Genomic DNA, 14,913 nt, shown 5'->3' with positions numbered 1-14,913 from the left:
ACGATAATGCCACACCAAAAGAAAAGGCAATATGAGGAACAGAATATGAAAATCATAGAGATAAAGTGAAAATAGCAGCAAATTGTAAAACTGAAGATAAAATAGCGGCAAAACAGGAAGCAGGAAAAACGTGCATGATTACGTTTGATTATCAACGCATTCTGGATACACCCCAAACTGAAGCCGGTAGTCTGTACTATAGTCGAAAGCTTGGCGTATACAACTTCACAATTTATGACATTAGCAATTTAGGAGGTTATTGCTATGTATTCACCGAAAATGATGCAAAAAAAGGAGGGAATGAAGTCGGATAGTTCGTATACGACTTTATAGAGAAGAAAGCTCGAGCAGGTTACACGAAATTTCTCCTGTGGGCAGATTATTGCGTAGGACAAAACAAAAATCGTAGGGTTTTTGCTGCTTTAATGCACGCTGCGGCCACGTTCCAAGTGGATATTAAATTCTCATTTTTAGAAACGGGCCATACAATGAATGAAGGAGACAATATGCACAGCGTGATTGAAAGGCATGTAAGAGGGCGTAAAATGTATACGCCTGAAGAGTGGTTCACCGTTATCGAAGATTCAAAATTGAGCAACCCTCAGTATCAAGTGACGAGAGTAACTTATGATATGATCTATGATTTTAAAAAGCTCGCCGATCTACAAAGCTGGGATAAATACGTCGTGAAGGAAGGAAAATCCTTGAAAAATCTCCCTCTTGGATCTAATCAGTTCGAAGAAATTTTTATTTAAAAAAATCGTACACACGAACTGAGATATAAATTGGATTTTCAAGAGAACTATAAAGTGCACATAACAAGAAGAGAAAAAAAGCACGAGAATGAGCGAAAATACGTGCTAGAAAAAGCTTACACGAAAGTTCAAGAAATTACAACAGAAAAAAAAGACTTGGTACAACTTTGTAAAACGTTAGCCATTCCGTCAAAATATCATGCTTTCTTCGAAACTTTGCCAGTAAAATCTGCACAAAATGAAGAAAATGACGACTAATCAGTTAGAATAATGTGTATTATAATGTAATGTTACTATTACTTTAAAACAAAAAATAAATAAATTTAAAAAAAATTTAAAGTAAAAATGATTCGACAGTAAAGGCCAGATGGGTATTTTCCATTATATCGGTACCTATTATAAATGAAGAATTGCGCAACCATTTTTACGATAGACAATATTATCAAATATATCTTTTTATATAATAATTATTTAATATTCTATGTATTATAGAAATAAATACAAAGAGCTATTGCAAATTTTCCGATAACTTTAAAAAACCACAGTGGGAACCATCTGCACTATAAAGACCACCCAGGCCACCAAGTCATAATAGAATTAATTTTTTTAAATAAAAAATACCAAAAGCCACGAAGCTTTCTACCTAGGCTCCAAACTCACCCGCCCGGGCCATTGGGCACTCCTCAAGTCTATTTTCTATATGAAGACACTCAATGTCTCAGAGCGCACCACCTTCGATACCTGTGTCTGTTATCGCATACTTGAGAGCAATACACTGACAAAAAATATAAAACGGCACCTCACACATTTTTATTAAAATGTTATGAAATTAAAAAAAATACGACGCACCATACATTAAATTTTATTTTGCCTTGTTATATTTTGTCCCACTTATAAAAAAAAGTATTTCAAAATATACAAGAGTATTTAAATACTTTTTAATATCGTTTATTTGGAACAGAGAAAGTGTTTTGATACTTTTTTAAATATAAATATTACCTTTAATCGATCTCTAAAGCCCACGAACTTTCCTCAACGCGGGCATACATAAAAATATTATAACCTAAACGCGAGAAGTGGCACCTTCATGCTTTGCTCGCCCCAGATAGAACTTTCATGATTTGATAAATGGAGCGAGCATCTTTTAGTTTTTGCCAACTACTAGTTTTATCTTGCTCACTTCCGCAAGCTAATATTTTCTAGCGCTAACTTCTCGTTTAGATTTTTATTATTGATATTTTTGGTGTTGAGTATCATCTAGCCGATCGCGTGCGTTGGCATCCTATCGTTAGGACGCCTTGAAATGATTTTCTGTAGAAGACAGTTGAATTTTTAATCCAAAAGATCAAATTTTTTATAAAAAAAAGAGTATTGAAAAAAAAATTTAATTTCTCCAGCATAAAACAACTGAATTTTTAAGATAATAGTTAAATTTTCCAAATCATTGTAACTTTTTCAAAAGAAAGTCAAATTTTCAATCAAATCGATAAATTTTATAAAAAACAAACTTTCGAAAAAGAAAGCATTGAATTATTAACAAAAAGTTCCACTTTCAAGCATGTTTTGGAATTTACAATCGAAAGGGAATATTTATCAACGAAAAATATAACAGTTGGTACTTCAAACGAAAGAAAGTTTTAATTCTTCATCAAAATCACTGAAATTTCACAAAAAGGTATTAATTATCAATGATAAATGTAATAGTTGATATTTTAATCAAAATATATATTAAACTTAAATGAAGAACATTGAATCTCGAATTAAACCCAAAAACGAGCTTTCATCAGAATACTGAAATCTTCAACTAAATAGAACAATCTCTGCTCATATTTTCATGCAAGAGTAAGGAAATTTGAACATATTTGTGAATTATCCACCCGAAATTTTATTTTAGAAAAAATTGTCGAATACCCTACAAACATAATAGAACTTGCAAACCAAAAATAATGATTTTGAACCAAACAGTTGAATTTTCCACTAAATCGATGAATTTTGTAGAAAACAAATTTTCGAAAGATAAAAAATAGAATTATTAACAAATAAGTTCCACTTTCAAGCATGTTTTGGAATTTACAATCGAGAGGGAATAATTATCAAAGGAAAATATAACAGTTGGTATTTCAAACAAGAGAATGTTTAAATTTCTCATTAAAAGCAGTTAAATTTAAGAAAAAGAGAATAATTATCAACGAAATTCAATCGAAAAATATGCATTTTCTAACAAACAAAAAAATGGATGGTTGAATTTTAAACAAAAAAAGTTCAGTTATCTACCAATAAGTTTATTTGAAACACAATAGTTCAGTTATGTATCAAAAAATATTATTTTTTAGAAGTCACTTGAATTTGGAATTTAAAAAACGACTAATTTTCTACAACATATTTGAATAGTTCGATTTTAAACTAATAATCAACAATTATTATCAACCACAAAGTTCATTTCATGCATAATAGTTTAATTTTCCACCAAAATAATATAATTTTTGACAAACCAGTTTAATTGAGACAACAGAAATATGAATTTTCTAAAAAACATTTAGATAGTTGAATTTCTGTTTTACAAAATGTTTATTCGTTTTTTTTTATATTCTCCTTCGGTTACTTATCTATTTCTGCATTGCCAGACTTCATTAACGCATTACCCTTTTTTATAATTTTTAGAAAATTCTGTTGTTTTCCAAAAAATACAATTCATTTTTAGTTTTCAAAAATTTCGGAAAAATTAATATTCATATTTACATAATCCACAGAAACGTACCTGCTGATTACATGTCGGAAATGCTTCAATGTATTCTTTGCGATGAAATCTCTGCATATGCTTGTTGATTCCAGTCGTGTTTGAATTTGTCATTTTTATTTTGGGATTTCCCTCGCAAGATTTACATATTGCATACTTTTCTTGATCTTTACTATTTGGAACAGTAAAATCAAACAGTTCCTGGAATATTTTCGATTTTGCGTTAGATTGGCTGGATTTACTTTTTCTTTTTTTTTTCTTGCGGTTCTGGGAGAATCGCGTACAAGCGGTGAATTGTTCTCGGGTGGGCTTCTTACTGGTACGCTCTTTTGTAGTGAATTTCTTGATGTCAAATTTGGTGCAATTTTCGCAAAAATAATAATGCTTTCCGGCTCACTTGTCGCACTCACAAAAACTTGCAAATTTTCCCGAATAAGAAGAACTGAGCAATGCAAGTTGTAGTCGAAGACTGATCTACTTGGACCTGGAGTCTGCATTCTGCAGAGTCTGTAACACTGTACCTGATTTTCCCAGAGGAAGATTTCTTCAAATTTTCCCATAATCTAATTATGAATTTATGTAAACGAGGGAAAGTTTATGATTAGGAAACTCCCCCTTTGTGTGAAATACAAAACTGAAATTTTCTGGAGGTAGTTGATTTAGGGCTGTTTATCGACGGTCAAACAAAATCATAAAACAAGATCTGGCTGTTTGAGGATGAGGATGCTCCAGTGGAGGTGCGGAAGTCTCGATCTGTAAATAAAAGAATGATTGCAGTATTCTTTGGAAAATGCGGCATTGTGGATAGGGTCGTACTGGAAAAAAAAAACCAAGTCAAATCTGGACCGACTATTCTAGATCACCCTCCTTACAGTCCAGATCTTGCTCCCTGTGACTTTTGTTTGTTTCCGGAATTAAAAAACAACTAAAAGGGCGTCGATTTACTAACGAAACTGACCTTTTGACAACGTGGGATCAAGCATGTGCAGATCTTCCCAAAGAAAAGTGGCATGGTTGATTCAATGACTGGTTTCGGCATATAGAAAAGTGTATTCACTGCGGTGAAAGTACTTCGAAAAACTGTAAAAGGTTCGTATGTATTGCAAAAATTTTCGTAGCGCCCTATGTACTTGTTTTTTTCCTCCGACCTTGCTCAAATCAAATTCAACCAATTTAGTCATGCACTAACATTTGTTAATTTTAAGAACAAGTTATATGAACAAATGCACATTTTCAGCGTTTTCAAGCAAACAAAATCATTTTTCATCTGATCTTGCTCAAATCATATTCAACAAATTTAGTTATGTATTAACATTTGTTAATGTTAAGAACAAATTATATAAAAAAATGCATATTTTTGGCGCTTCACAAATTTAGTTATGAACAGTACAATAAAAAAAATGTATGAATAGAACATTTAAGAGAATGGAACTAGTTTAATTCACTTGTGTAGTCATAAATTAATTTTTAAAACTGAAACTGGGTTGGAAGTTGAACTATGTTGCTGAAAACTCGGGTTTTTAATTTTTTTCAATAAGGAATCATTTTTTTCCCTGCGAATTAAAGTATCATTTGTTGATAAAAATTCAATTTTTTGTAGAAAACAAAGATAAGAGAACAATAATCAGTGAATTACTCTCAAAAATAATTCTTATAAATAATATTAATATTGATAAAACATGTAACTATTTTGTTGAAAACCCGTTTATTTGAGGAAAAAATATTTTTTATTACTGTACATTCAAGTATTCACGTTAAAGAGTCATCATTGAAGGCAAAAGTTAGTTTTCTCATTGGAAATTTCAACCAGCTTGGTTTGGAAGTTGATTTTTTGGTTGAAAATTTAACTACATTCTTGAAAACACGTTTTGTCGTTTGATAATTAATTTTTTCAAATGAAAAGTTAACTGCAGGTTTCTATTTGCAAATTTATATATTTCACTTTAAAATTTCAGTACATAATTGAATGAAAATTAGTTTATCTGTTTGAAAATTGAAACTATTCTCTTCATGATTTGTGTTTTCGGTTACATAATAACATTTCTAACAACATATTGAACTTTTTGATTTTCGAATAAACATTCGTTACGAATTTAACTTTATTTTTGATAATTCATATCTTTTCTGAAAATTGTTTTCTTTTTCGTGTAAAATGAAGTGTCTTGGTTGAAAATTCAACTCCTTGATTCAAAGTTAAGGTAAATTGTTGTGAGCTCATTGTATTTTTTTACCAATTTAACTATTAATTTGACAAAAACGTTATTCTTGGTTGAAAATTTATTTTATAATTAAAAATGTAACTACTACAGTTCAAGGTTCATCATTGTATTTGAAAAGTAATTTCTCGAATTACAAATGCAACATTTTTTCGAAGTTCGTTCTATTTGAAGTAGAAAATTAATTTTTTAATTGAAAATGTAACTGTTTCATTTCTGGTAGAAAACTTATCTTCTTGATTGAAAATTTACCTCTTTGTCTAAAAATTCATGTATTTGGTGAAAAATGAGTCTTCTTAATTTCTTATATAAAAAATTAAAGTACTTAATTAAATGTTGTACTACTTGGTTAAAATTTCAGTTGATTGGTTAAGGGGCTTAAATATTTTTCTCAAAACTCTTTTTTTAGGTTAAATATTACTTTTTTAAGTAAAAATTTAACCATTCCATTTTTTATTTAAAATTCAACTATTTAAGTTTTTATTGAGAATGTATCCTACATATTTAGTTTGTAAATACAACTGTAGGAAGAAAAGTATAACTAAATTTGTAAAATTCATATAATAAATAGAAAATTTCACTATTTTGTTAAAAATTAGTCTTTTGGATTTAAAATTTATTAGTTGTGGTAGAAAATTCATCTTTCTTGGTTGAAAATTCATACCTTTCATAGTACGGAGTGGGGTGGGGGAAGGCGGGGAGTCTAAAATTAAAAAAATCATCTTTACGTAATCATCGGAGCTTTCCTTTGGGATCCTGGCTAAAGTTTCACTAAATAACTAAGTATGAGCCAAATTAGTATTTCAGTTACAAAGTTAGAAAAAAATGAAAGTCCAAATAAGAACAAATTTATCAAAAAAGTTCCCATTAATTTTTATTTGTTTTCAACTGAAAAGTTTCAGGACAAATGTACCAGAAATGTCCCAGTTAATTCCTCGAAATTAATTTGAGACGTCCTAAGTAATTTTTCAGGCAAGAGTACTAGATAAGTCTTCCAACAAAACTGTCTGTTTGTCAACATTTTTCTCCTTATTTCAACTATTTTTCCAAAAATATGCACTCTGAAATTTTGAGAAATCAGTAGAATGCAATCTATTTACGACAATTCAGCTGTAAATTGTTCAGTTTTTAATATCTGATTCATATTTGCTCCTTTTAAATAAACAGTGCAATATTGCCACATAATGAAAAATATATTATTTTTCATTAAAAACATTTCTCAGTTGAATGAAGGTTGAAAATAGTTTCTATAATCGGCATAATAGCATTTCCATGCTTCAAATTATTTAATTCTAAGCCAAAGTACAAATGTTCCAATATCAATGGGGATAATTTATTTCAGGTTTTTCACTCTAGCCATAACCGGTTTTACCAGGCCTTGGCGGAGTCAGGGGGGAACGAGGGACGTCAAAGCATTGAAGAATTTCCCTCTCCGCTAGGTTCAAGTGAGAAGAGCACATCTCCCGAAGGTGCATCGAAAACCCGATCCCGAGCCGATATATCGACTTCCCGATCCAAAGTCGAGTCGAGCTAAAACCGACACGATCCAACCCCGATGTCGGAGCCTGGGATCGAGTCGGGATCGTGTCGATAGCGGGAAAGATCGCTCGACGGCATCACTACTGAAAATTTTGAATAAAATCTTTCTATCTATGAAAAAATCATTTTTTCTATTTTTTGAAAATTTTCAAATTTTTAAGAAGTATATAACTTTTCTAATTTTCATCAAAATAAAAAATTTAATCCGGATAATTTGCAAGTCTTGTACCCATCTGTAAGAAACGTTAACCAACATTCTTAAAGTTTAAAAAAAATGTAATTTTGAAAATTCACTAATTTTTTTAATTGTGGGCTAATCGAAGAATTCGGCTATAATAGTTTTGAAATATATTTGGTATCTAGGAAAAATTTTAAATGAAATTTTTAAATCAATGAAAAAAATCATTTTTTCTATTTTTTTAAAATTTTACAATGTTTGAAAAGTATATAACTTTTCTAATTTTCAACAAAATTAAAAATTTTATTTGTATAATTTGCAAGTCTTCTATCCATCTGTAAGAAACAATGACAAAAATTTTTTTAATTTTAAAAAAAATTTAATTTTGAAAATGCTCTATTTTTCAAATTGTTAGCTAATCTTAAAATTCGGCTATAATAGTTTTAAAATATATTTGGTATCTAGTGAAAATTTTGAATGAAATTTTTGGATCTATAAAGAAAATAATTTTTTCTATTTTTTTTAAATTTTGAAATTTTTGAAAACTGTTCGTCTATATTCATAATGTGTCCCCTAAGGGTTTACATGACTTCCGTTCCTTACAATATTTCCGTGTATATCTATATTTTTTTCGAATCCTATCCTTTCTATATATACAATAATTTACAACTATTTACATAAAGTCTTATATCTAGTTCCTTATTTCTACTTACTGCGATAGCGCAATTTAGGACTTATTAGTAAACGAGTGAGCGCTTGAACGAAAGCGAGAGTGCAAGCGAGAGAGAGAGAGAGAGAGAGAATGATAATGCAAACACGCCTTAGTCCACTCAACTTTTACTTTACCATTAATTACAATTTTCACGCTTCTAATCTAAGCGACTTCCGTTACCTTTTTCTTTCTACCGTGGACGAAGCATGAAAGAGGGACCATTAACAATGGTTGACCCATTGTCCATAACAATGGGACGACCGTGGGAGGACCGTGGGTGAACATTGACCCATGTTGAGCCACGCTTATCCCACGCTTTCCCCATGCTTAACTCCCGCTTACCCCATTCTTAACCCACGCTCACCCCACGATTACTCCATTGTTGACCCATCCCAGGTGCGGAATTTGGTCGGATGACAGAGCTTAAACATCGGCCCAAAGTCGGCCCTGCCATGGTAACCGATCTACGGTGAACAGAGTTTGACCGATTAAGATGTTTTCAAGCTGATATGCTCGGATCGACGTCGGCGACAGATATCGGCGGTGAGCGAAAAGCCGACCGACAGCCCAATTCTGACCCAACTATGGTACAACAATCGGATAAATTTTAGCAGATTGGTTGTTACGGCCACAATAGTGCGGTCGGTCCGACTCTGGATACAGCAGTCGGATTGACATAAGTCACCTTGATGCACCCGATGGTCCGTCAAGCATTGGCCCGATAATGAGCAGACCGTCGGATAAATTCTGGTTGCTTATTACAAAAAAGACCGTGAAACTGCAGACAGCCCAACTGTGGTCAAGAGCTGGCCTGTCCGCCGACGTCACATGTGAGTAGATGTATATGGGGGTTTCTGAACCACGATTCCTACCTTACCGGTATTTAGAAGCTTCGACCTGTAGTGGTTCGTGTCCGTGCTAAATTTTCTGAAAAAAAGGTTCGTGTCCGTGCTAAACTTTGAGATCTTTCTCGAAGGATCCTGATGACGTCACAATTACGCAATAGTCTGTAGCCAAATTCATATAAACAGGTTCAAGGTTATCACGTGCATGTGTAAAGGTTAGATGAGCAAAACAAGGATGATTTATTGCTTTCTCACAGATAAGACGTTCGTTAAATGCGCAAAAGATGCACGTGTATAGGTGAAATTTTATATGAGACCTACGTATGGCATCCTGTTTTGACTATTTATTTGATTTATTACTTCCTGATAGATGATAGTTTAGCTAATAATTCCTGCCTTTATTTGTTTAATGCGTAAAAGATACCGGTGGACATATGAAATCTGATATGAGGGTTATGCATGGCATCCTGTTTTGCTTATTAATTTGATTTGAAAATTCCTGATATATGATGCTTTAACTAAGAATTCCTGCCTGAGAAAAACATTCTTCTGCAGTCTAGAATCTTCGAGAAAAATATTTAGAATTAAAAAATTATATCTATAAAGTTAATCGAAGGTAAGAAAGGAATAAAAAAGAATTTCTTATAGTAGGTCATAAACTCAGGGATGCTTGTCGCTTTATTCTTGTATCAAGCATAGAGCGAGGACCAGAGATAAAAGCCACACACGTTTAAACTCGCAGAAGCATTCATACATCGGCAGTCTGAGGCTGCACACATTTCATTATCCTATGCTATCGTTCTATAGAGAGATCACTTCTTTTTACAGCTCGCAATCGTTCGCTTTCGTATTCATTTTTTTCCATATGCTAGGTCCGTCAACCTATGGACGCGGTATATGTCACAAGATACTGAAAACAATTTCGCGACTCGAGAGAGAGATTATAGACAGCATGAATTTAATTCGAGACCTTTCATGGACGTTTAGTAAATACCAAGAGTACACTGCCCGACGCTTATCGCTCCTTATGTCATGCAACGATATTCGAGCTGAGGTTGCATGCTTTCTTATCCACAGATGTATGGTTGCTTTTCAGCTCTCATTTAGAAAGTTCAGTTTCTTACCTTTTAAATGCTATAGATTTAAACTAAAGTTTTTAAAATGCAACAAATTGATACAATAAAATATTTGAATTTTTTTAATTTTCCACTAAGGCTATTATATAATACAGTCTATAGAAAATCAAAGATGATTTAATTCAGCCTTAAAATTTTTTCTCTAGTGCTGAATCTTCTATAAATAATATCACATTTTTACTGCGCAATTTTTTCGAAAAGAACTTCAAGGTTATTTTCAGTGACGCACTAAATTTTTGCGATATTAAAAAATTATATCCGCACGTGTGGATTATAATGTAGAAGGTTCTAGAATATTTTGACAAAGAGGGGATATAATAATAGGTAAGGATGGTAAATGATATGCAGCATGTATAGTTTAGGGAGAAAGAGAGATGGAGAGCTATGTATTAAAAAAATGTTTTTTAATCAAAAATAATCTTGTATAATTGCAGAAAGCTTTGCGATTGAGCGACTTGAAAAATACCAACAGATTCTTAAGACTAAAAACCAAGCTTTTAGTTGTTATGTTGGTATTTTTCAAGTCGCTCAATCGGAAACCCTTCTAACGTCTTCTAAATTTTAGAAAATTATTTTTGAGTTGAAACATTTTTTAATACATAGCTCTCTCTCTCTCTCTCTCTCTCTCTCTCTCTCTCTATCTCTCTCTCTTTCTCCTAAACTATACATGCTGCATATCATTTACCATCCTGATTAAAGTTCCACGTAAATTCTAATAAGAACTTTTACATTATACGTTCTTTATCTCAAAATATTTGATTCAACTCTACGTGGCTATCTGGTATTAATTCTAAATCTGCTACAGTAACCCACTGTTCGTAAAAAGATCTCTCAAGAATCTTTGGCATTATCCAAGATTCGTGCGTAATTTTTTCATATGATATAATTCATTTTGATGAGGCATGCTGTGATATTTGTAACTGGATTCGAGTCGCTCAATCGCAAAACCTTCTGCAGTCTTGAAAATTTTAGAAAATTATTTTCGATTTAAAAGACTTTTTAATACATAACTTTCTCTCTCTCTCTCTCTCTTTATCTATTAATATATATCTCTCTTTGTCTAATTGTTCTAGAAGGTTCTAAATTATAAACGATATCTCGAAAAAATTATTTTCGATTTAAAACACTTTTCAATACATAACTCTCTCTTAATCTCGGGCTCGGCTTCGATTTCCGGTACCGGTACCATTCGGTTCGGTTTTGATTCTTCCAGAATCAAACCGAAGGGCTTATGACAAAGCCACCGAACGCGTCCTCGGGTTGTGGATAGAGGGTCCCTGTACCAAGAGTTTCTGCTGAATATGGTTACAAAAATAAATAGGCAGTCGCGGACAATTGTCCAGGGGCGGTCCCGAAGGAATTAACCCTCAAGCGGGGGTGTGAAAACCGTGCCGAAAGTTGAATGGCATCTGGGTGAGGTGTCTAGAACGATGACTCTGGGATACCGGGCGACCTCTCAGAGTACGCAGCCTTATCCTTGCATGCAGGGCTCTGCAAGGATGGACGAACCCCTTTCCCTAGCTTCTCGTGGGAACAACAATGACAACACCAAACATAGTTGTAGTAAGTGCGGTTCAAAACAACAGAACGCGCAGGGCTCCCGACAATGGGCCGGCCGACAATGCCGACCAATCTATAGCTGGGGGAGCCAATGAAAATGGATTCAATGCGATGGATCGGCGGGATCTCGCGACCTTTGGGTGGACGGAGCAACTGAATCACGATTTGCTAGAGTACTACGATGCGAGTGTGGCCGCTGAACGGGGTTACATGGCACGGCTGCATGCTCTATGGTGCGAGAAACACCCGGAGCTATCGCTCCAAGGTTTCCAAGGTTTCTCTTAAGCCTAAAGATCTGGCTGAAATGGATGACGAGCTTCGTGGACATTTTTCCGGAGAATCCGACCTCTGGGCTATCAATTATTGTGTGTATGATGTAGCGAGAGCTTAGGCCGATGCGAACCGTAAAACAAAACTAACGGTTGATCATAAGACCAAAAAACGAATGCATTAACTTGACATAAAGATAGGCTGGGCAAGACAGTACGCGACCCGCATTCAGTGTGTGATTTACTACATCACATCTGGCAGGAATTTTACCGCCAAGGTTTGAAAGTTCGCGCGCGAACTCCGGACCCGTTATCACATACTTAGCAAGTCAAAGCTGCTGACCATCAGGCAGCATATTGTTGAGAGAATACGCATACTATCTGACGCTAAGAGAAGTCTAGAGCGGTGGGAGAGGTGGGTCAGAGAAAATCAACAGTTTCTCTCTGACCCATCTCGACTCTTCCAAGTCTCTCCAGTTACTGTCGAACACCCACCCAAACCAGAGGAGGTCGAAGTATTTTGGAGAGAAGTCTATGAAGTTCAGCATAGACTGGACGAAGACTCAGAAAATATAAATAGGTTCAAGGAGTTATGTGTTGCCCTCATAACACCTGATAAAGAATGCCCACCCATCACTACCGAGGAGGTGAAAAAAAGTATTCAGATGGATGAAGAACTATTCCGCACCGAGACCGGATTGTATCAAAACCTTCTGGTGGAAGAAGTTTTCTTCAACCCATCAGCATTTGGCCCGTATTTTCACCTCATATTTGAAGTCGGAACAGCCGATTCCAGAGTTTTTGGTGGAAGGGCACACAATACTCCTGCCGAAAATAGGCAACTTAGCTGACCCGAAGAATTACAGGCCAACAACTTGCCTGAACACACTTTATAAGATATTCACGGCTATCCTAAATGATAGGATTGTTCGGACAATTGAACCTGTGTGGTAAGAAATGTATGAACATCGATAGATGTGTCTGCAAAGATGCAGCATTCTACCAGCGTGACCTATCGATGGCCTGGATTAATTATCGGAAAGCTTTCGATTCGACCTCCCATAGACATACCATCTGTCTTTTGGAAATCTTAAATTTTCATCCGAAAATAGATGGGTGCATGGAGAGATTGATGCCGCTTTGGAAAACCAGATTTACTATCTCATCTGGAAAACATCGTGTGACAACTAAGAAGGTCACCTTTCAGAGAGGTGTCTTTCAGGGCGACACCATGAGCCCACTCCTCTTTTGCCTTACATTATTGCCACTATCTCTAGCACTTCGCTATTTCGACGGGTACTTGTGCGGGAAACCTGCAGATCGAAAGTACAAGATCACTCATGTATTTTACATGGTCGATCTTAAGATCTATGCTGAAAACAGAGAGCAACTGCATCTAGCTCTGGGAATTGTCGAACGATATACTAAGGAAATTGGAATGGAATTTGGGTTAGACAAATGCGCCAAGGTTTATTTGAAGCGAGGAAAACTTAATAGCATCCCTGAAGATCCTGAGCTCATTGATAGAAGCACCATACGACACCATTGCGCTGGAGAAACTTATACATACCTGGGCGTACCACAGAGCCGCATTCAGGATGTAACATCTATAAAGGATACTCTCCGAAGTAGATACAAACGTCTCATCCGACAGATTTGGTCTTCCGAACTGTCGGCGAGGAACAAAGTATCTGTAAGAAACATGCTTGCCGTCCCGGTACTACTCTATTCATTCGGAGTAGTGGAGTAGTTCCATGGACGAAGAACGAGCTCAGATCCCTCGATATCGGGACAAGAAGGGTTATGCACATGAACAAAAGCATGCATCTTAAGTCTTTCGTTTCGCGACTGTACATCTCACGCCGTCAAGGGGGTCGCGGAATATGGAGTCTTGAATGTCTTCACAACAGGATTATTCTGGGTACAGCACATAGAGTTGCAAACGGAAGAGAACCTTTTCTTAAAATGGTCAGGAATCACGAAGAAATGGGCAAAGGAGCGTTTCTGTACGAAGCAGCGGAGGAGGCAGCTGAAACACTCGGACTTGACTTCAGTATTAGGGTTGAGCAAAATGCATCAAATCTTATCTATCTCGAGTACTCACTCCTGAAAGCCCGGATCAAGAAAGCCTAAGAGAAAAACTTTCGTGAACAGCTCCTCGATAAGAGGATGCACGGTATCATCCACAGAAATGTGAAGGATCAGTCAATGTCTTGTGAGCTAACGTTTGCTTTCCGAAAATCGCCCGGATTGAAATCTGGTACGGAGGGTTTCATCTTCGCATGTCAAGACGGTGTCATTTCCACCTTAACATACCGTCGCCACATTTTGAGCCAAGACATTCCCGATGATGCACACCCCGAGCATTTAGCTCACATACTATCTAGTTGTCCAACTCACGCTTACTCACTCTTACGGCATTAAGCTTAATATCGCTCCTCTAAATGCTCCTAGGGAAATTGAGTCAATTGTCGAGAATGGGAAGTGCCGCATATACTGGAACTTTATGCTTTCGACAATTGTTTCTGTTGCTCACTCGAGGCCTGACATGGTTCTTCTTGACTTCGAGAAGCGAACCATGTTCGTTATCGAATTTTCGGCACCAGCTGACAAAAACATCAAAACCAAGGAGAATGAAAAGAAAGAGAGGTATCGAGACCTTATAAGGGAGTTGCAACGATTGTACCCGGAATATTCTGTTAAACTAATCGTCCTTATCATCGGCGCTCTTGGAGGTGCCAAGCATTCACTTGCTAATGACCTAAAAAGCATCTCTGCGTGTCAACGGTATGCTAAAACACTTGCGGGGAAAATGCAGAAGGCGGTTGTCCTTGGGTCGCTTCGTGTTCTTAGGGTGCAGGAGGCTTTTACTGGATCGTCGTATTGATTCCTTTACAGACTGTAAGCGGGTGCAATTTTCCAGATTAGCACCCGCTCCCGGCGAAATCCTGCGGTTGTCCTTATGA

General features: G+C 35.4%; 1 protein-coding gene across 1 annotated transcript in view; it reads right to left on the bottom strand.

Moving 5' to 3' along the window:
• Positions 1-4,239, bottom strand: part of LOC117177736 — a 10,932-nt gene extending 6,693 nt beyond the window's left edge. Inside the window, exon 1 of the mRNA XM_033368636.1 lies at positions 3,514-4,239. Within this exon, the coding sequence (XP_033224527.1) occupies positions 3,514-3,606 (93 nt within the window). The 5' untranslated portion in view covers positions 3,607-4,239. The remainder of the gene's footprint in view (positions 1-3,513) is intronic.
• Positions 4,240-14,913: the final 10,674 nt, after the last annotated feature.

Source organism: Belonocnema kinseyi, chromosome 8 (genome assembly GCF_010883055.1).
Source record: "Belonocnema kinseyi isolate 2016_QV_RU_SX_M_011 chromosome 8, B_treatae_v1, whole genome shotgun sequence".
In the NCBI taxonomy this organism is placed as follows: Eukaryota; Metazoa; Arthropoda; class Insecta; order Hymenoptera; family Cynipidae; genus Belonocnema; species Belonocnema kinseyi.
This window is presented reverse-complemented; position numbering and strand designations above follow the sequence as displayed.